This window comes from Leptosomus discolor, chromosome 1 (assembly GCF_034619465.1).
Source record: "Leptosomus discolor isolate bLepDis1 chromosome 1, bLepDis1.hap2, whole genome shotgun sequence".
Classification (NCBI taxonomy): Eukaryota; Metazoa; Chordata; class Aves; order Leptosomiformes; family Leptosomidae; genus Leptosomus; species Leptosomus discolor.
This window is the reverse complement of record NC_141391.1, coordinates 188791611-188817324: the sequence shown is the minus strand read 5'-3', so window position 1 is coordinate 188817324 and position 25714 is coordinate 188791611. Positions and strand designations below refer to the sequence as shown.

General features: G+C 37.2%; 1 protein-coding gene across 1 annotated transcript in view; it reads left to right on the top strand.

Annotated features, from left to right (window-relative positions):
- The window catches only part of DOCK4 (dedicator of cytokinesis 4), a 166981-nt gene that overhangs the window by 90178 nt on the left and 51089 nt on the right, over positions 1-25714 (top strand). Inside the window, exons 24-27 of the mRNA XM_086462120.1 lie at positions 6692-6819; positions 8995-9129; positions 13625-13723; positions 20367-20461. Of these exons, the coding sequence (XP_086318246.1) occupies positions 6692-6819; positions 8995-9129; positions 13625-13723; positions 20367-20461 (457 nt within the window). The remainder of the gene's footprint in view (positions 1-6691; positions 6820-8994; positions 9130-13624; positions 13724-20366; positions 20462-25714) is intronic.

Below are 25714 nucleotides of genomic sequence, written 5' to 3'. Positions count from 1 at the left end.
GGCAAACACTTGTACAGTGTAATTTCAGTCATCGTTAAGTTGAAGGGTTTTGTGGAGATCAGCATCTTGGTCTCTTTGCCCTTAATGTTTCATCTCTTTGAAATACAAAAATATAAGTAGACTTCCCCTCAGTCAATCTCTAGAAGGAAGTCCTTTGAAAATCCTCTTGGGAAAATAAGTATTGCACTAGAGTATGTTAATGTGCAGAGCAAACTGTACATCCTAATGTGAAGTTGAGGCTTGCTGCTGTGAAAATAATGATGAAGATGATGAATGCTGCAAGCCACAGTGCTGGCTAACACATCGGAACTAGATGGAACACAGGAAATAACTATTTATTCAAACATCTTAAAATGAGGAGGGCTCTTAGAGAACGTTTTCTGTTATCTGGAGCTTGCTTGGAAACAAGTGAGAGCAGTTTAGCATGGGAGTTTTACACATTTTGTGCTGCAAAGGCCTGAACAACTAACATATTAGCTCCCACTGCTGCAGAAATCAACTGATACTAAAGCTATGCTTTTGCTGAAATTGGGAGATACATTTGGTATAGGACGCAGGTTATATGCATTCATATATATATATGCAGGTTACAATGTTGATTATGTGTGGATAGGATGTCTGAAATGTCTCTGTATTGAGGCTTTGGTATAGCTTGCTTAGAACCTTTTTCAACGATTTTAAACTTCAGCTCTTCATATAGGTAAGAACTACAGAGATGTCAAAAGACGTCAACAGTTGTTATCTGCATAGCTCCTGTGAAAAGTTAGTGGGTATTAAGGCCTTACTTCTATTTTTCTGTATTTACTTCTGCATCTTTGTGGTACACTACATTGGGTGTCTAAAATGAAACAAATGACAGTTTTCCTGCTGATAAAGACTAGCAGTATTTTGTTTTTCCTCTTGGCCTTTCTTCCAGTCTCCTGGTATTTTGGGTGTAACTTTTTGGACGCATCTCTGTTGAGACTTGTAGAATGGCCAAATTGATGACCTACATATGCCTGTACCCAGAAGATTTTCTACCTTTGTCGTTTCTGACACGTCAGTAGTCTAGCACTAGTTTGTTGTCCTTTTTTGCATTAAATATTATAGCTTGCTTTGGGGAAGAGTTAAATCTGTTTTGCTGGGAAGAGTTAAGGCCACTAACAGGAAAACATATCTTGAACTGTCCTCCAGGACATGGTTAAACAGAAATTAGCAGAACGCTAGTATTTTTTTTTATTTAAGGGCGCTACTTTGAGCTTGCAGATTCAATAGCTGTGAAAACATGAGGTATGTAAGTGGAACATCTAGGTTTCTTCCTCCAGAGAGGATGAGTTTTCTTGGAATCACCACTGATCAAGTATGTCAATTACCAGAAGAAAGATTACATGAGTAGGTAAAGTCCTAAAAAAAAAGGAAATCCCGTGTTGATAAAGCCTGTCTCTTAGCCCAGTTATAATCTGAGGTGCAGCTCCTTACCTCATGAAGAATGTTCTTACATGACAAACTTTATGTCTTCCCAAAATATGAGCATTTGGACCTCTGAGCAGGAGTAGCTGAGTAGGACTTTTCATTTTAGTGAGGCAAACAAAACAAATAGAGGAGGGTTTTAATTCTCTTAACCATTTACACAACAGATATCATATGGTATATGGTATCTATGTATGATATATGTAATGCATCTGGGAAAAATCCAGAGTTGATGTTTTAAAAACATATGTAAAGTTTTGTGTATTTAACATATTCCTTATCATTTTTCTATTGTTTTCCTTATTTTACACTGAAACCCACTATCAATAGATTAGAAAAGTTATAATTATCTATTTGCTTTCTTTCTGAGATAGCTGCGTCCCTTAGTCTGTCTTTGTGAATGAGGTCATTTCAGAGTTGCTTCCGGTATATCACAGGAGAGTGTACATGTAGGAAACTAGATGTTTCAATAGTCAGTCAGAGATGAATATCTGACCCAATCACTAAGAATAATTTAGTATAGTTGAGCTGCCTTGCGAAAAGGATGTTGTTACATGTTGGACTTCCTATGGGAATGAAAAAAAAGTTGTTAGCAAGTTCAGGAAAACATACCATTAACTGATAAGGAGATTTAGTTCTAGAAGCTGGGTATTATGATTTCCCTCTTATTCCATCATTTCCTCAAAAGACTCAAAACTTCTCTTTAATAAGATTTGTAAGATGTCTGAGTAATCACTGCAAGTTAACTGATTGCTATAAAAATGCAAAAAGCCCATAATTATTGAAGTCGTTGATACAAATCCTGAATTAAATTTAGATAAAATGCATTAAAGTTTACATATTAATGCAGATTTTAAAGAGTCTGGGTTTTTTTTTTTGAAACATAAAGGTTTTACACATGGATCCATTTTACTGCTTTCAAGTACTCCAGGATCTTTTTCAGAGTAATTAGTATTTCTTAATTTGTCTTCCACAGCAATATACTATCCTTTGGAGTTGTTTGTGTATGTGTGCTTCTATACACAACTTTGGCGGGATGTATGTTTGTACATTGCATACAAAATCCAATACCTCTAGAGTGGAGAGCAAAAAATATTTTGCAAAAGCTTTGCAAATGATGCTTTGCATCTGTGGCTCTTTTTTAGGCCAAGGGAGGACTTTCTCAGCCACACCAGTTTTCCTTCAACTGAAAACAGTTCCTCACAGAAGTTTTGAAACTGACTGTTCTGAGAACAGTGATCACAGAATGTTAGGGGTTGGAAGGGACCTCGAAAGACCATCTAGTCCAACCCCCCTGCCAGAGCGGAACCACCTAGAGTAGGTCACACAGGAATGCGTCCAGGCGGGTTTTGAATGTCTCCAGAGAAGGAGACTCCACAACCTCTCTGGGCAGCCGGTTCCAGTGCTCTGTCACCCTCACGGTGAAAAAGTTTTTCCTTATGTTAATGTGGAACCTTCTATGCTCCATCTTGCACCCATTGTCTATGCAGTCACAGAGCATGCCTATATGTTCAGTTTTGGAATTACAGTGATAACTTTATCTGGCTTAAGCATTTTCTTCTCCTACCACCCTCAAGTCCAGTGGTTCTTCGAAACAAGGAGGTGTAGATTGAATAGATCCAAGTAAAACTATCAAAACCAAGAGCAACTTCCTTGCTTCTCACTGTTCACAGAGAATGCTGTTTATTTGTTTAAAATGTTCAATTACACCAATTCTTCTTCCAAGCAGGCTGAAATTTTGACCATCTGTTCAGATATAGTCATTAAAATGAATATCATCTTTCTGAAATAAATCTTTAAAATATACTAGAATAAAGAAAGTTGTGTATGTTTATGCAGGTGCTTTACCACTAACTGAAAAGCAAGGGGGAAAGTTCTACTGTGGGTTAAATATTAAATGTTAATGTAGCTTGCATAGGAAAGTCAGAAGGATTGCCCAGAGTAGTCTGTCTTTCTAATTATGCCAAGCATGTACTTGAAAAGCTCTATGTCATTATTTTTTTCCTATCTTTCTGTATAATATTTGTAAAGGGCAAGTATTAGCATTTTAAACAGTCAGCTAATTTGGCTTCCTGCACAGAAGAAAAATTAGGACAGTGACTGATGGCTAAGAGTTCTGATTATTGCTCCATTCCTTGCGCTCGTTAATTTTTCCACATACAGTGGCTGACATTGCAGCTGACAATTTTTAAGAAAAAGAGTAACCGGAGACAAATGTTGTACTCTACATTCTCCAAGCTTTCTCACATAGTCCTTGGTTTGTCTCAGAGGTGGGCATGCCAGCTCTCCTTTTCAGTACATCTCTCCACCTAAACAGGTCAAGACAGAGGGTTGTTTAGATTATAGCCTTACAAGGAGTATATCTAAAGCTGTGTTATATGTGGTGGTTAGTTCAGGAACTGGGATCGTTCCTGCCCATGTATAGTTGCACGTCACCGTAAGATGCTTTTTGCTGATATCTTTGGTCTTGGTAAAACAATGTTCCTGATCATGCTATGGAGCTTTTGCAAAAATGGGATACTTGAAAACAGTTGAATGAGGATACTTGGTTTTGCCTGAGATGCTTCAGGCCGTATCATATCTAAGAGCTGTCTGTTTACAGATCAACAAGAGTTAACCACGAAGAAACACCTTGGCACGGGGCTGCTCCTGTTTTCTTCTCACCTTCTGGGCTGAGGAATTTGAGTTGTAGCTGCAAGAGCGAACCTTCTGTCCTCAGAGGACCTATGGCCCAAAGGATAAGGCTCACACCAGTGATGTGTGAAAGAGCTACTGTAACTGCTCTGTGACAGTTGTGGAGTTGAGTAGTGAGCATTTTCCTGGGAATGGAAGACTAGGTTCAGTGCTCTGTCAGCCTGGGTTCAGCTTCCTATCACCTGCCTACCAAGAGAGTACCCCAACTGCAGAGCCACAGGCTGGTTTATACAGAACCCTTCATCTCTTCTCTTGAAGACTGGTTACCAGATACTCAAGAATTCAATATGTATAAGGCCTAACAGAAAGCAGGGAAAAGGAGCCATCCCCTGTAATCTAGAGATTAGGTCTTTTTAATAGGAATGGAGAGCTCTGCTTTTTCACTTCAGCTGAAGACATTAGCTCTGTTTTTTCATCTATCAGTAATCAAAAAGCAGATTTAGCAGTGAGGATCAGAAGCTGGCACTTTCCTAACCACAGGTCTGCACATTAGGCATATTCCTACCTGCTTTCCTTTTGACGTGGTGGATCCTGATGGTTTTCTTTTGATCTGGTGGATCACTGGAACAGGTTGCCCAGAGAGGTAGTGGAAGCCCCATCCCTGGAGACATTGAAGGTCAGGTTTGATGGGGCTCTGAGCAACCTGATCTAGTTAGAGATGTCCCTGCTTATTATAGGGGGGGTTGGACTAGATGACCTTTAGAGGTCTATACATTCTATGATTCTGTGACCTTATAGATCTTGCAGTGGATGGGTCGGTGGCAGCTGTGCACATTTGACATCTCAGACTACCTCGGGCAACACTTCGCTGAGCTTCTATGTTTTAGGTAGACAAAAAGAAAATACCTTGTTGGTTTGGTTGAGACACTTCTGCCCAACTGCAGTGCTACAGGCAGATACAAACTCTCAGGCCAGTCCTGATGAAAACCTACTAATGCACTTGCAGAAGTAAGCCTTCACTGGATAGAGGCTATTGTTTCCTGCTTTGGGGCTTCAGTACCACTGGTTTTAAATTAATTGATGGCCTTTTACCTATTGCCATACAGTCTTTGGTTATATTTTTCTTCAGTAGGAAGATACAGCAGAACACCTAAATAAATAATAGAAACATAGAATCATAAAATGGTTTGGGTTGGAAGGGATCTTAAAGATTGTCTAGTTATAAGCCCCCTGCCATGGGCAGGGACACCTTCCACTAGACCAGGTTGCTCAAAGACCCATCCAGCCTGGCCTTGAACACCAATAAGCGTGAAAGACCCATTTAAAAAGAGCAGGCAAGCTTATTTTCAAAAACAAGAATGTACTTATATAGTGTGTACAAATCAACTTGTCCATATGATTTGTTTTGTGTTATACAAATAACTAGACAATGAAAACAAGGGAATAATAGAGAAAAACAAGATTAGTGCTATATTTCAGTGAGTGAAAGAAGCGTTCAACAAATAAAATCTCAGAATAAATCTATCTTTCTCTCCCTTGTGGAAAATATAGAGGAGATATTTGAGGGAGAAAAAAGTGTTTATAGAAAGACTAATCCACCAGCAGTACCTGGTTGGCAGAATGATTTTTAAGGAGTACATTTGCAGGTAGATAAAATCAATTTTTAGGAAATAAATACATTAATGAATGAAAGAACTGAGTAGATGAATATATTTAGATAACGTAGCATATAATCATCATTAAAATTTTAATAGAGGAAATTATTCAAGTACATTTCTGTGAGAACATTATTTCTCAGTTGTGGGAAAGATCTAAAAACAACAAAATGAAAACAGGTAACACCCATTCTATTTATCAAGTTGTTAATAGGTGTTTAATGTGTTATCACAAGTGGAAGAAGTAGGACTGTTCCCATTTAACAGTGTCTTTAATTATTAAAAAACAAAGCAAGAAAAAGTAGCATGTTAATGAAGTTCTTGCATAATTTTGAGGAATTCAGGACTGAAAATAGCACCAAAGAACTCTGTTTGGAAAATTAAATAGGGGAAAGGCAAATCATTTTATGTAGATACGAGTACTCTAAACTGCTCATACTCAGTAGGAGTGAGGAGTCTGGAAAAGTGAAAATCCTGAAAGAAATCTGAAAGTGCTGCCTGTCTGTAAAGTAGAACTCATTTCTAGAATAACATAAGTTCAGGATGAAGTCTGTTGTGACCTTGGATTGCAAAGGGATCCTGTCACATGGTAGGAAACACTAGAGCATAATTACACATTATTTCAAATGTTTGTGCTAAGCTTTTTTGCATGACAGTTCAATAAATACTTAGAATTTTCTGTTATATATTGTGTATTCCACACAGTGGTGGTTTTCTCCATCCATGATGTGACATACTGACGCTCAGCATATTGTTTGTTCTTCAAGTATTTTGTTTAGGATGTTAAGATTGTGAAATAAAAGCTGCTGCTTATAAAAAATGTTGGTTAAAGCAAGTATAAGCTTCTGCTTATCAGAAGTACTGTTTTGCACTGAAGACACATTTTATGTCTGTATTAAAATCAAATGATTCTATGAGAAGCTTCTACTCATCAAATTTTTAATTTTTTCCAGATTCTCGATACATTCTTCTTCCGGTAGTTTTACATCATCTCCACATGCATTTACAAGAGCAGAAGGATCTTATAATGTGTGCACGTATCCTTAGCAACATATTTTGCCTCATCAAGAAGAACAGCTCAGTGAGTAAACACCATGTCATATCCACAAGGTGTTGAACTTCTTTCTGTGGCTCAGTGACATTTAATGACACAAACTGGACCTCAGCCAAGAGAATTTTAAAGAGGTTGCTTTGTAATGATTCTGCATAAACGTGTCATTTTGATTTCTCATATGCCTTTTCTTCCCGTGCAAGAATATTTTAATTCTACACATAGTGGTGTGCCAAGCTTTGACTCTTTTGGGAATGTTGTGTTGGACAGAAACAAATGTCCACTTTCTTTTAGAGGCATTTTCTGTTGTGGACTGTTTGTTTAGTCATAGGGGACACAGGGGTGATATAGGTAAACAGATTGATACGAGTATTGCAACGGGGAGTTGCAGTTAGTTGTTAGTTGATAAACTTTGTGGCAAATTTCTGGTGTTTGTGTTTGCAAATTCATCTGTGAAAGATGCATATGAGAGCTAGCTTAGATAGGTGTATTGCAAATATGAAGATGATGGTAAGTTCTGACAGGTAAAGGTATATAACACAATTATATAGTTAATGCGGTACATCCACATGAAGGCCAGTATACATTACATTGTAATGCATTAATGAGAACTGCTTCATGTGTTTCTTCATTTCATACCACTGTCAGCAATTACAGTTCTTCCATCAGTGATTTGATATGAATGCAGCTTGCAACTTTGGCACTGTAACAGTATTTTCATTGCAGCTGCTTCTGGAGTAGTATAATACCTTATCATATGATGAAGTGGTAGATGATAAAGCATAGCTGTGGTTTTGGATTGGGCTTACATGTCTGGTCTTAATTTCAGGAGATCTTTCATTTGGAGTCACCAAGCCAGAGATGTACACAGTAACAAGTGGTTGTCTACATAAAACTCCCCAGTGTTCAGGATAAGCAGCTACTATTTTTAGTAGTCTTGGAGTCATTCAGGGTATTGACAACTTGGTGACTTTGATATGATTTTTGTGGATCGGTTCGGAATTTCATTCCTTCCATGGTAATCAAGATAATTTAGAGGCTGAGAGAACAAGTGAATTTACAGTCAGGCAGCTTTGAAAAAATTAAGGTTATTGGCTGTTCTAATGGTGGTTTGTGCATGAGTCCTCACGGTTGATACAGTTCCTAAATACACTGTATACTGTCTGCCTTCATAAGGAACAAAGTTAACAGTTGTTTGATACTGGATGAAGTGACAGAGAAAACGACTGTGACACTGGAGTCATCTCGAGTGCAAACAGCAATTTTGAGTTTTGTTAAATATCGTATGCTTTGGGTGTGTAGGAAGGAAAAAAAGAATAAAAAAAATAATTCACTCCTACACCTTGATGTCAGCAAAGTTGAATGATCTGTTTGTCAGCTGAGTTTTAGTTTGGTTATGTGCATTTGATTATGAAGTGTTTCTTTCTACGAAGAAATGTCTTCTTCAATTGTGGAGAAAATCACTCAGATTAAGATGGTATTGTCTGCTGCAGTGGAGACAGAAATCATTGTTGAAGCAGGGAAAACACTTCCATCTGAATTAAAAAGGAAAAGTTACTACAACTTGACTTCGCCAAGTGTTTTCATACGTATAATTAAGGTATTCATGGTCTCTCTTGGCAGTGAACACCTTGGTTGCTTTGTATTCATGTTGCGTACAAGCAGTTGTAGGCTTACATAAATGACTAATTTGTTTGTGCTACTCGGTTGATGGGAAGCAATGTAGCTGGTCCTTACTGCTGAAGCAGGTCTTGAAGGTTGAGCACCATCTGCTTGTTTCTGGTGATAGTTTCAAAGTGTGAAAACAGAATTCTACTTTTTGAAATTTAAGCCTCTCTTGGCATTTTCCCCAGAAAATATATGGGTGTTACCTATAAAAATCTTGCCCGAAAAGTTCTTGTATATTATTTACTGCTTTCTTCTAAACAGTAATTGAAAATAGAGCTATGCTAATTTGATGAATGCTTACATATTCAAAATCATCCCCGTAACTGTCCTCTGTTTCAGACAATGTAAGTAATTGATAACTGTTAGAAAAATATCAATAGAATTACCAAACAATATCTTAATTAGAGAATAGTCCTTGTTTCTCGAATGTAAGATTCGTAGTAAAACTATAATTTGTTTTTGAAACTATGTAAAAGGAAATATGCCTCTGGTCATCTTTCTATTTTAAAATCTTAAATGTTTTATTTATTATTTAAGGAAAAGTCTGTCCTGGAAGAAGTTGATGTGATTGTAAACAGCCTGCTAGATAGTCTGTTAAGGACCATATTAGAGATTACCAGCCGACCACAACCATCAGGCTCTGCTATGCGCCTCCAGTTTCAAGATGTGACTGTAAGTTTCTTATAGTGAAATAGCTCACAATTGTCAATGGTTGGAGTACTAGATTTGTGACAATATTGTCTTTATAGTGTAATTCACAGTGTTAAGATTTTGTGTATAAAATAGAGAATGAGGAGAACAAGGAAAACTTTTCCTGCATTTTAATCATTTTCAGTGGAAACAGAAATATTTCTTTCATTGAATTTATTTATTAATTGTAACACACAGCCCCCCCCCCCCCCCCTCCCCCGAACCCAAAAGATAAAATTTCTTTTGAGACTGTTTCAGGTCAATAATTATTTCATTATATTTATTTTGTTGACAAATTTAATACCTTTCTGAAACTCTTTAAGTTTGAATTCCTGAAAATGGAAAAGTATCAATCAATTACATTTTACTTCCTAAAATGCGTACATTTTTTACATGATGAAACAGCTCTAGAAATGCCTGCAGAATCTGTGATGCTAACTTGTACAAATCCAAATGTATTAATTGAAAGGCATTTTGTTATCTGGGCTGAGCATTTGAGCTTCATTTCTGTCACATGAAGTGGAGGATAGAGGATGGATTTAGAAGATTGGCAAAGGATATTTTGGTCAACCTTCTATAACAACTCATGCAAATTAGAAGGTTGAACTGTAGGCATTTAAAGAAAAGCGTATGATGAACGTTGACAAAACAAAGTGTTATTTTGCTTTGTTTTCAGCCAGGTTCCAAGTTTGCTTTTGAAGGGCAAATCAGTTCTAATATAGCAGGGGATATGACCCCCATATGAGGTGAGGGGGTAACATTTTATACAGAGAACATTCTATACTGTGTGATTTACCATCTCATTATACACTTAATTAAATAATGAATTGGCCAGTTTTTACACTGTAGTGTTTTTCGTTAATGAATACATGGTGGTTGTTCAAATCAGAATTTCCTTTGAGATCAAACATTTCAAAAGCATTTAACAGCTGTGGAAGAAATGTATAGTTGGGTTTTTTATTTGTTTGTTTTGCTTTGTCCCACAGAAAACAAACATTGTATGTAGTGATTTATGAAGCTGACCAAGCTCTGTAGTAACATAAAAGCATGCTTTAATCACTGTGGTTCAGCAGGACTATACATCTAAGAGTTTGGGCGTTTTTTCTTTAAATTACAAAATTATAGATGTATGATGTGTGACATATCAGGCCATCACAAGAAAATCTAAGCTGAAGTAAGGGTTGTAGTATTAGACTGTTAGGGTAGCAAAGCTCTGAGCATATTGGTTTCTTCTGAGGTATCCACTTGCTTGCAGATTAAGTTTTCATAAAACACCATGACAGCCTAATTCTTTCACACCATCAAAAAATTAGACTCTGAAAGTGCTTTCAAATTGCAAAATTTTCTTTTTATGCATCAGAAAAGCCATGTCATTGTCGCCACAGGCTCTCAGAGAATTCTTAATGTGGAAGTGACTCACAGAACAGCATAAGGCAATTATATACATTTATGTAGAAACATCATGCAGTATGGGCTTATGGCAACACACGGAGCCAGATTCTTGGAACTATTTGTAGAGGAAGTAGAGTCTGTTCCAGTATGTTACCATTATTTCAAGCTGCATGTATCATAAAATATTCTTTGTGAGCTGTATCATGGCAGCACACTGGATAAAATTCTGTCATATTTTTGCATGAGATGTAGTCTTCCTTGTGGAAGTAGTCCCAAACTCATACTCATTGTGATCTTCTAGGCCCATGTGTCACTTATTCCACACAAAGCAGCAGCATAAAGATGCAGCATAAAATCGGGCAGCATCAGGCTGTGTGCTGTCATGACTTCACTATTTCTTTTATCTCGAGTAGTTTTGGTACCTTGGTACCATTTCAGTTTGCAATGAAGATTCTTGTTAGATGATAACCTTCAAGATGGATGTGATGCTTTAAACTGAGCACAAAGAACACATGTCTTCAGGGTGTCAGTGTCACAGATGTTGCACTAAGAAACATTGAATTTAATGCAATGGTGAAGTGAAACTTCTGCTTTAGGATGTCAGTGATTTAGACCTTTAGATTTGCTTGAGAAAAATGTGTTTGCATGTGAAAAGTTAGCAGAAAGCAATCCATTTAAAGCAAACCTTTATTGATTTCAGATCTTGGAAGCTCAGTCCCTCAGAAACTAAATGAGTTGCAATTCCATTGTGAGCTCCATGTATTTTAATAATTGTGCTCCTTAATTAAGACACAAAAAATTACTTTAGGATTCTACCTAAGTGAATTTGATATACTGCTTGGCTTTACTTATGATACTAGAATTTAATCTTTAATGTTTTTTATCACAGTCACTATGTGTGTGTGTAGTTTGCCTTCATGCACAATTCACAAGTTAGTCCGTGACTAACACTGGCAGAAAACTTACAGCACACGTTTCTGTGTTGAGTTCAACAAATGCAGCTGACTGTTCATTGTTATTTTAAAAACCAGCTGCCTATATAGCTACCTGCATTTGAATTAAAAGCTCAAATTTAGAAGTCAGTTAACAATTAGCTAAATCTGGTACCCGTTTAAAGCTAATTTGTCTGTCAATTACCATAGTACAGCTTTCTATAATAGATTGTGATTTTTAATATAGTACTATAAGTTGAAGTAAATGTGGGAGCATAGAAGGACGGTGATTGGAAAGGACTGCTTAAAATGCTTAAGCAAGAAGGGAAGTATTCAAAAGGTTCATACTCAAATTTTGTTACTCAAGCTAGCAATCAGGTAAACTTACACCCTTATTTCTTTACTGTGCTTACTTTGGCTAATTAGCCAAATCTGAGTGGTCTCAGATTTTATAACTGGAATAAAAGTCTCCAAAAATCATGCCTATTTAGATGAACCTACATTATACTAAGTGGCATGATAAAATCACATTGAGGCTAGATAAGATGAAATTGAAAATATTTTTTTAAAAAGATAAAGTACCAAGTCTTTTTGTTTTCAGAAGAGAACCTGATAGGATTGGAAATAAATTTTCAGATACTTACAAGATAGCAGTTCTAACCTTGATGGTTATGCCCAGAGCATGAAGATTAAGAGACTTTGTAGCCTTAGGATATTGTTTTGAGAATGCTATGTTCACTGTAAAAAACAGTGGGTTTATAGGGAAGTAATTAATTTGGGATCATTACTTCAGTGTAGGATCTTACAATGGGCAAGGCAGCTATTATTTTATCACCATGTTGCCAGTGAAAGCCATCAGCTCACAGACCACAAGTGTACAAGGTATAATCACAAGTGAATTAGGCCTGCCAATGTAAAATCCAGAACAGGCACTCCTGTGGAAACATACTCCTTTTTTTTAATATTTTCTGTTTCTAATGAAAGACAGGGAAAAATCTGCCCAAAATTTGACTTGTCAAACTAATGAGACACCATTTTAAATTACTGTTATGATACCTGTCTGGTCTGCCAGTCTCATTCCCTATCCTGAAAGCTAAAGGCCAGAAGTGTATTTCCCATTTTTTAACAAGCAAGATTTCGGAATTGTTCTTTTTAAGCACTGAGATGCAATCCAGACCTGCCGCGCTTTCCTGTCTTCATCCATTCTGCAGTCATACCAGATTAATACCATTCAATGTTTCTTCCCAGTTTGAAAGTGAACAATCAGACAGGAAAGAGAGGGAGGGAGAACCTATTCCTTCCCATAATGTCTTGGTCATTTGATTCCTCACTGGAGATACCCAGAGCAGTTCTCTGCCCATTTGTTCCTGAATCTCATGTTGTTTGATGGACAGCCTGGTGAATGTGCATCTCTAGAGGCAGGGAAGAATCCGTGCAGCAGTGCAGTAAGTCCCTCAGCTGCTGCCTGGAGCATCCTTTTTCTGACTGTCACGGAGCAGTGTGAATCCAGGAACTGACTGGCACTGTGAGAGAGAGTGGTCTTGCCCTATGATTAAGCTCAATGTCTAGATACATGTTTTAATGATAAATTCCTCTATAGGTCCAAGGAAATGATCAAAACATTTTCAAAGTTTGTTCAGGCCTATACATGAGTTTTCTTTTTGACAAATACTGGGTTTTGTGATGAAAAAATGTTTTGAAAAATTCCCAGTGAAATCCGTTAATTTCTTCCCTAAAGGAAAACGATAGCATTCTTCTCAGAATTGTTGCAAAATATTTTTGTTTATATTTTTTTCAAAACTGAGTTGACTAAGAGGTTGTAATTGTAGCAATCTAAATAATCTGTTTATAAACAGATACAAGGGAAACAAATCACAACTCAAAATTTTACTGGTTTAGCCCTTCTGGAACTATTTCAAATAGATTTTGCTAAGCAAGTAAACTGCATTTGGGGAAAAAAAATTCTTTAAATGGGAAGGAAGTTCATAGCTAAATTAATGTATTTTCACAAAATACGGAGTCTAAGCCTAACTATAAATTAATTCCCCTTGCATTTGTTGATTAATTTTAAGTGCTTATAATATGACAGTTTAAGATCACATGCAGAAGACATTATAATCTATAATATCTCTATTCTTGTCTTACCTGAACAGGGGGAATTTGTCTCCTGTTTGTTGTCACTCTTGCGACAAATGACAGACAGACATTATCAACAGCTTCTTGATAGCTTCAACACAAAGGAAGATCTGAGGGTAAGTAGCAGAATTGTCTTTCCACTTGTTCAGGTCTCTCTTTATTTCTCTTTTTGATTTATCTCCCTCTAAGATATTCCTGTGCTTTGATGAAATACTTCAGTATTTAAATGCAATCTGTTTTTCAGATTAGCTAACTTACGTGCAGGCTTTCTTGTGTATTCAGGTCCATTCTTACAGTGGGACTAGGATTCTGTTGCTTCTACAATGAATGCACATAGAATAGGGACGGGGGGAACTAAAGTTACACAGCTCTTCTTGAGTCTTCCTGTCAGGCAGTTGGTTTTTTTGTTTAGTTTATTATATTTGTTTATTTATTTGTTCATTAAATTATGTATGGCAATGGCAGACATGCAGCTTGAGAAATGCATATTTAGCAACTGATACATTTTTCTTAACTGTGCAGCAATTCCATTGGCAGCAGGTCCTGTCAGATTTGTAATGTCTGTCTGCCCGGTTTGGTCATGAAAGAGGGTAGCTGCAGAGCTCTTTCAGGGCAGCTTCTACCAGTTTCATTGATGGTGTTACAGGGTTCATGGAGAAACAGCATTTCTGATTCCTTTTTTGGAGAAGGAGGGTAGATTTTAAAAAAAAAAAAAAAAAGTTAAGATTTCCTGCATGAAGATCTACACTAAGACTTCCACTCTGCTAGACCCTGATAAACTGAAGTACTGCCCTGAAAAGGGGAGTCTAGTTCATGGTGCAATTTCAGATTTCTTTAGATTCCTGATAGCTGTTTAGAGAGTTTCTGAAGAGAGCATACCATTCGTGAGTGCCTTTTCTCTGCAGTGAGATGGTTGTATTGAGCTTGAAAGGTAGAAAATGCTGCTAAGAAGTTACCTGTCATGAATCAAGAGTACTACCTCGGAGCTATATCAGGTGGACGGTTTTTCTACTGGTATTACAGCATCTGTTTTCACCTAGCATAGTTGCTATCCTTAGGCGAATTTTAGTAAACATTGTGGAACCTAGGTATTTTTTACTGAAGATAGAGTTCTGAGCAGGTCTATATTCCTACGTTTAGATTTTTATATTTCCTAGAGGTTTCAAGTGTGGTTTCTGTTTAATGTATCTATGAAATACAGTGTTGAGTTTATTCAGACTTTCTTGCTTCTAGAACATGAAAAATCTCTGGAATTAATGCTTGAATGGTGTTTGATTTGACACATTTAAATTCCCCCCACGCACATACCCTACTATTATAGAGAGACATATGGAAAGCAGCTGTAGCCAGTGCCATCAGCTATCAAAATAGAGGTCTTAAGAACTCAAGTCCAGAGTTTATTTCCATTCAGATCTCATCAAATCAGCATCAGCTCCACCAGTGATTCAGTGGCAGTAGGTTGATCATAATTAGCGCAACATTCCTTCTCTTCTGAATCTTAACTAGTCTTAAATAATATATTGGGTTTTTTCCTCGCTTGGAAATATCAAACATCACTGAAATGTTTATAACTGAGAGCAAGAGGGAAAGATGAGAGCTAGTGTGTGAGGCTGACACTGCTGTTAATCATGAGGTGATTGTGTATGACTTAGGCTATCTAAGCGATCTTGCCACTTACCTCTGTATTTTTCTGCTTTGTTTGCCAAGTGTGGAACTTCCATGGTATTTTATAAAGATTTAAGATATGCTTCTTAGGAAATTACATCAGTATGAGTAAATGAAGATTCAGAAGGTGTAAATATCTGTGAGAAGAAGGTTTTTTTGTGGGGGATGTTTTTAGAGGCTGAACTAGTAGCCATAGTTAGTCTTGTGGCTAGTATGTACTTTGGAATTTAAGCCTCAGTGGTAACCACCATCACTTTGCTGTATTTCTGAATCCTCTTTTTGCCCCGTGGTCAGTGATGTCAAAGTGGATTGGGTCTTCCCTAGGTCACATTACAAGTTACAAATCTGATACAGGGTTTGCAAGGGACTTAGCTGAGTGTAACTCAGGCCTTTGAATTGCTATCTGCTGTGCTTTTTTGCTTTGCCTACCTCTGTTTATAATGAACCATCTATACTGAATGATTAGGCACTGATACCACAGCTTCTTTCTTCCGGACTAATTCTCAAGGTGACTGTGTCAAGTGCTTGAATGATTGCATGTTTGCGCAGCATTTGTGGTACTAGTAAAAGAATACCCCTGCCAAACCACTTCTCCAAACAAAAATTCACTCATGCAAGTACTTGTAAAAAGGGGACGAAGACTGTCATTCATTCTATGAAAATATATTTGCAGCTCTTATTCTTTTTTTTTTTTTAGAACAGTCTATACCAAAATTATTAAAGGCTGTTTCCAGCTTGTTAATCACAATATAGCAAAATGGAGACTTTGAAGGAGTGACATGTACACATTTCTATATGACACGCATCTCTGAGTGATGCTTTAAACAAGTGGTTGTTTATGGAAATATTTCCTCTATTGTTTAATTATATTTAAGTAATTGACATGGTGACTATTTTTATTTTAGTCAGTCCTTTAAGAGAGTCAGTTTTCCCACACAAAGCAGAACATAGAAAAAGCAGTTTTTATTTGAAAACATGCAAATGAAGGAAAAGAGAAATGACAGGGGATTCATGGCTGAGTGGTAGCACCAGAGAATATACTTCACTCACTTTTTGAAGCATTGAATTTAATGAGACAGTAGTTTTAAATGCTTCCTTTTATCTTTCAATATTATTTTAAAGATATGCTCGTTTTGCTTACCACAAAATACCATATTCTTCTAGTAAATATGTTTTATAGCAATTTATAGAACAGAGGCACCCTTGTAGGCGGATATTTGCTGCCGCAAAAAAGCTCAGATATAATTTATGACAAAAGGTAGCAGTGGAAGTTATAAATAGAAGGAGAGAAGTGTGAAAGTGAATGAGGGAAACAGTATATGTTAGCACAATGCAGCTTTGACCACTGCAAAGCGGTTTTGGTCGGTATGTGTGGGGTTTTTAATTAATAGATTAAAAGAAGACAAAACAAACAGATAAGCACCTTGCAGAAGGTCTAGTTTTTATCCATTGTCGGTGTACCCTGTGTAATGTGGCAGAATAGATATACCAGAGAGATCTAATGATGGAAAAGATAATATTTCATAGGGATGGATGTAAGCCTTACTAGTTATCTGATCCTTTTCTTCCAGCTAAAGGAGCCTGGGCAGGGTAAGGTGGGTGCTGAACCTTACCATCAAGGACAGTTTCTTTCACTGTTCTCTAATGACCCCTTAGACACAGGCCATGTGAGTTCTATAGGCATGGGGATGTCTCTGGTGGAGAAGCTCAATTCTAGCCACCATCCTTCTGCTGTGCAGGGGCATCTGCTCACACATGGGACTTCTGAAAAGATGAGTGCTGGGGCAGAGGGGTAGCTCTGAAACAAATACTTTGATGGCTTCTTGATGTAGATTGAGAAAGCAGTGAAGGAAAGAAGATCTGGGAAAAGAGTTGGCCACAGGATGGATGAGTTGTCTGGGCAGACACAGTGCACTGCCAAACCATCCTCTTTCTTATGGGTGCTTTGGCACTCTGCAAAAATCTTTAGGGTGCTCTACAAAGACTCGATACCAAGTAAGTTGATAACTCTGCAGTGCTAACCAAAGCAATGGATCATCAAGCAATGAGCTTCAAAGTGGACTGTTGACCCAAACTAAAATGCTGATACAGATGCACCCTGAGAGATCCAGTGAAGAGTCTGACCTGCTTTACAGAGGATTTTACATGCATACAGGGAAACGCAAAATATTGCAAGGCAGTTTTTGATCAAATGAATAGGTGATTTTTCAGTCTTTCAGAAGGCCGTGCTTCTCAATCACAGTTCGATAATTTCATCAAGCAAATTATTACTGCTAGAGGAAACAGAACTGTGATATTGTGCTATTATTTAAGTGGTGTAAGACAGTACTAGAGCTTATGTACAGTAGGTAGGAATATTAAGAGATGGTATTTAGAGTATGTAAAAGGACAAAATTACTCCCTTGCTGTCTGTTAAGGTAGAAGGCATATGAGGCATTAATTGTATCTGTACTCAACCAACCAAATGTTAGCTTACTTATACTGCCGGTAAAAATGTTTTTTAAATGTTAAAATCTGTTAATAAATCGTTATGATGTGTTCCACAGAACAGATACAACTATGAAGGACAATAGTTTAGTGCAAAGGAAACAGTTCAAAATATAGTTACAAAATTGATCTTCCATGAATGGTACTTCATAGTAATCTCTTGTGACATTTGGACCATGAAACAGCAATTACATCATACAAAATGCCAGGCATTGTAGCGCTGATCAAAACATTATATGGAATTTGCTACATGGAGGTGGGTCCCTTGGGAGTGATCATCAGCGCTGCATATCGATGAGCAGTGCTGACACATAAAGGATACCAGCACGTTAATGTCGAAGTATCAGACTAGTCAACTGGCATTTTGCCCTTGGTTATTTTCATGCTTATAATGGATTCCTAGGGACATATATTACCAAATATACAAAAACTGAATAATAAAAAATAAAAGTTAGCTTAATTATATATGTAATAGTTGTATCTTAAAAATCTTACAACTGACTAATATTTGCTGAAGTTTTTTGAGTTACCTGTTTATTTCAGTTGTATTTCAGATTTGAATTATACTGCATTTTGGTTTTAACATGTACTGTAACAAAGAAATCTTCAGTCTTACTAAGGCTTTTCAAATCCACATTTTGTATTTGATATCACTTGTCACTAAATTGATGACACAGTTTTGTATTTTTTTTCTGTTAAAATTAGAAATAATTAGGCTGGTATTAATGATTCAAAACTAAATGCCAGTGCCTACATTTGATTTGTTTTATTGTTTGCTTGGAATAAAAGATTTATTTCATTTATAGCCTAGTTACCTAGAGAAATGAAGTGTATATGATATTCCTCTCTGTCTGTCATACTTTTCTTAATGATTTTTGAACAAGCTAATGAATTTTAGCAGGCGTTGGCATTGGCCCCTGTGTCTCAAAGTCACTAAGTTCACACCTCACACAGCCCCCAAGTCCTGAAACCATTGCTTGGTTTCCCAGCAGGAGCCATTTGGTCTCTTCAGTTCAGCAGCCCATCAGTCAGCTCCCTAATAGCAGCAACGTGTATTGTGTCTGGACAACAGACAGGATAAAAATGGGATATGGGAGAATTTGGGACATTACTGTGAGGTGATGTACAGCAGCATTTGAGGCACTGCCATGTTGTTGGGATTATAGCAAAGAGCTGCAGGGATTACGGCATAGGGAAGGGAGGTAACCTCTACAGAAACAAAGGAGCAGGCAGGAGTGTTGAAATGTAACTACAAGTTGCAAAGCTATAGGAAAGCAGTCTGGAATAAATGTGTTGCTGGTAGAGCTACTTGTTTATCTGTAAAGCTGATCACCTGCATTCAAATACTGTTATCTGCAACAAGTATCGTTTATAGTCTTTAAAAACAGAGACTTTTTTGGCATCTTGCTCAGAAAACAGGTTGTCTCTTTTATGTAATCTTCTCTGGTGGGTGGGTGCAGGGATCTCAGCTGCCTTTCCCAGTGCCTGCATTCATCCCCCTTTACAGTGATTCTCTAATGAAAGACATCTGTTGTGCAATGCCCGTCATCTACGCTTTGGTAAATGCACTTGAGAATATATTTTGGTGTCAAAATTGTTTGGTATCCTTTGGTTACCATCTCATCTGTATGTTTGAGATGGTTGAGATGGTCTTCATCTCATCTGTGTTTCCGGCTAACACTCTACCGTTGATGTGGGCAGAATCAATGCAAAACATTTCAAGGTCAGGTACCACACTGTTTCTGTTAGGTGTGTTACACCACTTGCCTCATGCCCTTCATGATGTCAGAAGCTCCATTTTGCTTACTAAAAAAAATATAGGCAGTACTACACACAATCAAGATGGGCGATTAGAAATATTACCTGTATGGGTAGTTTTATTTTTGAAACGAAAATCTGAAAAACCATGTGCTGAGAGGAATAGTTTGATTTAGTTATGTATTAGTGAGTTAAGGGACATAGGAGATGATAATACTAAAAACTCTTAAGCAGTGCTTTCTACATTCAAAGTATGCGTTCACTATTTTTATAGATTCAGCAAATGAGGCAGAATGGTTGAGTGACCTGCATACAGCCAGCCAGCTGCAGAAAGAATTCAGGGGCCTGGGCATCGCTATTGAATTCACTGGTCTTTGCAAATCCGATGATAAAATTGTCCTTACACTCTCTCTCTGTCTCTTTCCCACCAAATAATGGCACTTTTAGAATAAATCTTGAAAGTGGTGAAAACCTGGCATGATTAAGGAGATATTCAGAACTCTGTAGTGTTTGTAAAGTGCTTTTTTGATTTGCAAATTGTTCTCAGGATCGCATTTGTGGAAGTGTATGGGTGGAAACCAAATGCAACTTTGACATTTCTCTTATGCACTGCTGTCAATCAAATGGCACATTAAATTATTTTCCTCCTTTTAAGAAAAATAAATTAAAGTGCCATTTGAAGCTTTCCTGGGGAATCAAAAAAAAAAAGAAGAAATATTCAGAGGTGTATCTATGTTGAAAATAAATGCAATTCTGCTATTTCTATAATGATTTTTTAAAATATTTGTAAAGCTCCTTGCTCTTTTTTAAAACAGAAAAGACATATGACTGCTTCTTTTCCTTCCAAAGGATTTCCTGCTGCAGATTTTCACTGTGTTTCGGATACTAATACGACCAGAGATGTTTCCGAAAGACTGGACAGTGATGCGTTTGGTTGCAAACAAGTAAGGCATTTTTCATGTTAATAAAAAATACAGGTAGTATGTGAAGATCATAGAACAAATAAATAAAGTTGTATGATTTATGTAATGAAAATGTAAAATATCTGTTATAGTGCTGGCTGCGGTTTTTCATTTTTGAATTTGAGATTTAAAATCTCTGGACTTACTTTATACAACAAATTAATAATATAATCTGTACCTCTTTCTCTTCTGAATTACAGTAAGCACATATAACTGGAAACTCAGAAACACTTTTACAGAATGAAGATGCTAAGCATCAACAGCTTTGTTTTCCAAGTAGCAAATGACAAGTCTCAACAGAACTTCATTTCAAATTTGTTTGTTGAAATGCTGAGTTGGTAAAGATGCTTGCTCTCAAGAAGAAATTATCTGTTGTAATATCGTTAACGATGTTTTTGCATGTTTGTTAATTTAGTGCTTGTCAGAAAAATCACACATTAAAAATTGCAAATCAGGTACAGGGCAGGCAACAGTAACAGCTCTAAGCATTGCCTAGTGATACTTTGAGATATAACCTGCCCTTGAGCTATTCTTCCTCTGCTCAGGCCTTATTTTTGTAGAAACAGGCTCCCGGTGTTTCTGAGAAGTCATGACAACAGGTCTAAAACTATTGCATTCACCTATAGCACCAGCTGTCCCTTTTTGTAGGCTTAGCTTTTGATCAGATAAGCCAGCTGAACAGTCAACACAATTATACAGACACCGATGTCAGCAGAGGAGGGGGGTTGTGTTGGGCAGACCTAGGAATGCAGAATTTAGGTTTGACTTAAACTTTCATGTTGCGTATTGCAGTGCCTGATGGAAATTGGTTTTTAATCTGTGTTGTGCCTGCCAGCTCCAAGGGGAATTTAAATTCACAGTGCTGTACAGAATACTAGTAACAATATTATAGTTACAATTTAATTTGGCAAAACTTGTATTTATGATATATATATATATGTTATGTGTGTTTGTATATGCAAGCATCATAGTGTTTGTTCCAACTTTGTCACGACTTGACCAAAATAACATTTTTTGCTCATTTTTATTACCTCATTTACTGTTACTAATCTCGCCAAGTTTGAATTCCAGCACAAAAAACTTCTTCGTAATCAAAGAATGGGTATCATCATTTGTTTCTGCATATGATACTAAAGAAGATACAACTGATACCAGCCTGCATCTAGTAATCTTGCTTAAGAAATAAATTGAGAAACACAGGAAAGAGGGAAAAGGCATAGGAACCTTTAGGCTAAATATATAATCTAAGAAATTGTTATATATTCCAGAAACAGCTGGCTTGACAGATGGCTTTGCAACAACTGACATGTACAAAACTAAGATTTAGGAACGACCTTGGCACATGTTTCTCAGGCTGGTGGTTCAGATATGCTAAAGATGATGAAGATTTACTTGCACCAGTATTTTAGTTAGCATCACCCATCTCCTTTTATTAAGCCATGTCATGTTGTTTCTGACCATCTAGGAGGTGACTTTATGTCACTGGATCTGTCAGGCAGAGATAAGCAGAAGTTGACAATAACTGCTGGTGGGAATTGGCCGTGAGAAGCTAATCAGATCGGCTACCCGAACCCAATAACACACAACTGCATAAGCATTACTGCCAGTAAATGGGATATAAACACTTCTTTACCAATTCAGCATTCCATAATTGCTTTGCTAGGCATTCCTTCCTTTGTGGAGAAAATGCTGGTTTGCTATGAAACAGAGGGCTGGCCAGGCGTACTTGCAAGTGTGGTGTAAACTGAAGACTCATTGTTCCTACGTTATATTCTATGGCTTAGTTTCTGTTCCTTTTTGAGGCAGCAGAAAGGAATATCCACTTCTGTTCTCTCCTCAGCTGCAGAGCACTAGTTTTTCCAGAGCTGCTTCTGAGCAGGAGCTCCTTCAACTTGTGTTCCCCACTGTCATGGCAGTGACTTCCCTCATCTTCCTTGTGGTGTTCGAAGGCATAGAGCCACAGCCTAGCAGCTTTGCTAGAGTTGTGCCAACCCAAAATCTTTTAAGTGCAAAGGGAGGAGGAGTCTAGAGGCAGGATGAACAATTAGGGCGCTGTCTGCACTCAGGCAGAAGTGGCTGTGAGCCATTCTTTCTGAGCTTCACGTGATGAGCTAGAGCACTTCCAATGATCTGAGACCCTTCTAGGATTGAAGGCAAAACTTCCCAAACTCCTTGCTCCATTCATGTCTAAAAGCGAAAACTAGAAGGTGTAGCCCATGTTTTTAAGAGCGTAATCAAGTAGTCCATTAACAGTCTGGATATTTTCAAACTCCCAGGAATAAAATGACTGTCATGTTTCCTGTGTCAGACATCTGCCTTCTTGGCTCTCCGGGCTTCAGCCCAAGAAACCAGTAGCTAATTGAAGGCAGTGCGTGTCTTGGGAACTTCACCCATCACTGCAGTCACATCACCAGCAGCGCTGTCTTTTCTCTTCCCCGTCCCTAGAGTGATATAAAAATTCAAACTGTCTGGTATTTACAGGAAGACAGATTTAGCCTGTCTGAGCCTAGGGAAGAAATAAGTCCTAGCAAGGCTATAATCAGGTAATAAGCTTTACCTGAGGGGGAAAAAAAATATTTCATTTTTTCTCTTATTTATATATGCAGAACTTCAATTACCTGAAAGATTTTTAGGTCTTAAAATGCCATAATTCTTTCAAGATATAATATTTATATATAAAAATATTGCTGCCCCCTGGCTTCCAGATTTTTTTCTTTCTTGTTACAGAGTTTTCAGTTATTATGTAGCATATGATACTTGGATGCTGTCTGGGATAAAAAACCCCAGAAGATACTGTGAGGTCAAGAAGACAAATTGTGACTACCCAGAAATTAAGATACTTCCCGATGATGCATACATGATCTGTAATTCTGAGTGTCCGGATGCCCAACATGAAAAAGTATTAGTGGCTAGCATTGTAAAACTACCAAGTGACTTCCAAAATTTGAGAAATAAAGTAACATTTAAAAAGGCAGACTTAGCACTAAAGCAGAAAAGTAGTTTTCTTTGAATTGTGTTCTGTGATGGAAGGAGAACAACATGCAAAAAACCCCTTAATGTTTATTAGCTTCTAGCAGTTGAGCAGAGACAGAAATTATCTCTGTTTAAATCTGCATAACCATGTAATATCTATAGTGAGCTAATCAGCATACATTCAGCAAAGCAATATAATTACTTATGTTTTTCTAATATTTCTAACATTGATGCTACTATTGAGTGACAAGATATGTTTTTATATATACTGTGGAAAATATAGTTTTAATTTTTTTCATTATAGCAATAGACTTACTTTCTACATCAACTAGGTAGAAAGCTAGCTTCCTGGCCCTCTAAGCAAAGCTTGTGTTTGCGACTGCAAATGAACACCACATAATATAGGAAAATGTCTGTCAGTTCCCTAGTGCCAGAGAGGAATTCAAAATTCTATAATAAAATATGCCAGACTAAACCAGAAACTTCTGGATACCATCTTCATAATGTCCCTCTCAACTGGAAATCACTGCACATTGGTCACTTAAGTTACCCAAAGGTTAGGAAAGAATCACTTATCTAATGCTTTAACTGATTGGCATCTCTTCAGAGCATTTAACAGACTCAGCTGAGCTCCGGGTATGTCTTGTTTCATTAACAAGTGAGGAGGCTGTTGGAGAGCAAAGTGAGTTTCTATTACTTGCTGAGTAAACGTTTTGTATTTATAACATACTATGCCTGTGTATTATTGAACAGTGAACTAATTTTCCACGGCTCTCGTTGTGCAAGAAGCTTTATTTTTAAAGATACCTCTATGATTAACTACGTATATCCTCGCAGCATTTTGCGGAATGGTAGATATGCTAGATCATCCAATTCTCAATTTGAATTTTATAAGCATACAAAATGGATGCATGAATATTATTATTTATAGTAAAATAATTGATCTGTAAAGCAAGATTTACTGTAGCTTGTTGCTTTTACTAAGATTCCAAATGTGTCTACTGACTGTTGGGCATAGGGACTTTAAACAGAGAATCCTTTTGGTTATCAAATTCAGTAATGACTGAAAGACATTATTTTTGAAAAAGTGACTGAAACGGAATACACAGCAAAGGAAGACAGCGAATTAGCATTAGTTTCATCATTATGGCTGCTTTGAAGAATCCTGTTAGTTCCTGTGGTGTGGGAGTCTGACTCCTACAATGAACAAAAATTCTTGCTTTTATGTAATACACAGTGTTGCTAACAACAGTCTTGCTTTTATGTAATACAAAATGTTGCTAACTACTGAAGCTGGCATTCAGTCTGTCACAAAAAGCATATATATACACAGGTATTCATGTATGAAAAGTTTATAAACATATAACAACAGATAACATACGCGTATGTGTGACTCTAGGTTTATTTCATTTATGAAGAAACTTTTTTTCTGTTCAAACACCTCTGTGCTTGGGAAGATTTCACTCTGAAATAGAAGAAGATGAAATGAGAAGCTAATGTTAGATATTTGTCCCATATCAGAATGGAAAAGGGAGGCGTTCATTTTCTACCATTGCCTGTCCAGGCAAAAGCCAGGTTGCCAGAGCACAGTCCAGGCAGCAAACCGGTTGTTGAACTTCTGGGGGCTGCTTTGGATTTTTCAAACCAGTTATTACAGAAAAGTTTCCTGTGAAAATTTGGTGGAGAAGACACTCTATCAACAATGACTTGATTGGACCTTGGGTTAGCATTCTGAGTATGAGCCCAGAGTAATTTAGTAGCTAACAGGAGAGGTTCTTCTCCTGTAAAATAGTCAGTGGTTCTGAACAAATTTGTGGCAGGTGGTAAGAGGAAGAAAAGCAAGTCTTGTCACAAACTCAGTGTTTCCTAGTTTGATACTCAAATGGATTTCAAGTAAATGTTGTTGTTGTTGTTGTTTTGAAATTGTTGGCTGGGAAGCAACTTGGAATGTGAGTATTCTGCCGGATCAGGCAGCTGTCCATCTGTCCTCTGGCTGCTGTCTCTGCTTTGTGCATTTTTGCTTTTTTTAATAGAACCTGCATTATTTGTAGGAAAAGAGGAAAGAGAACCCCCAACCTTAGCCATGTTTTTTGTCTTACCTGATTTTAGTTCGTTGTAGATTCAGAATAACAGATTGGGGGTCAAAACCAGTGGCTTCATCTTTCTATGTTCAGTCTGATATTGTGAGATTTTTATCTACCACATATTTGCTGTCACTCTACAGACCCACATTTTACCAACTAATCTATATTATATCTTTGG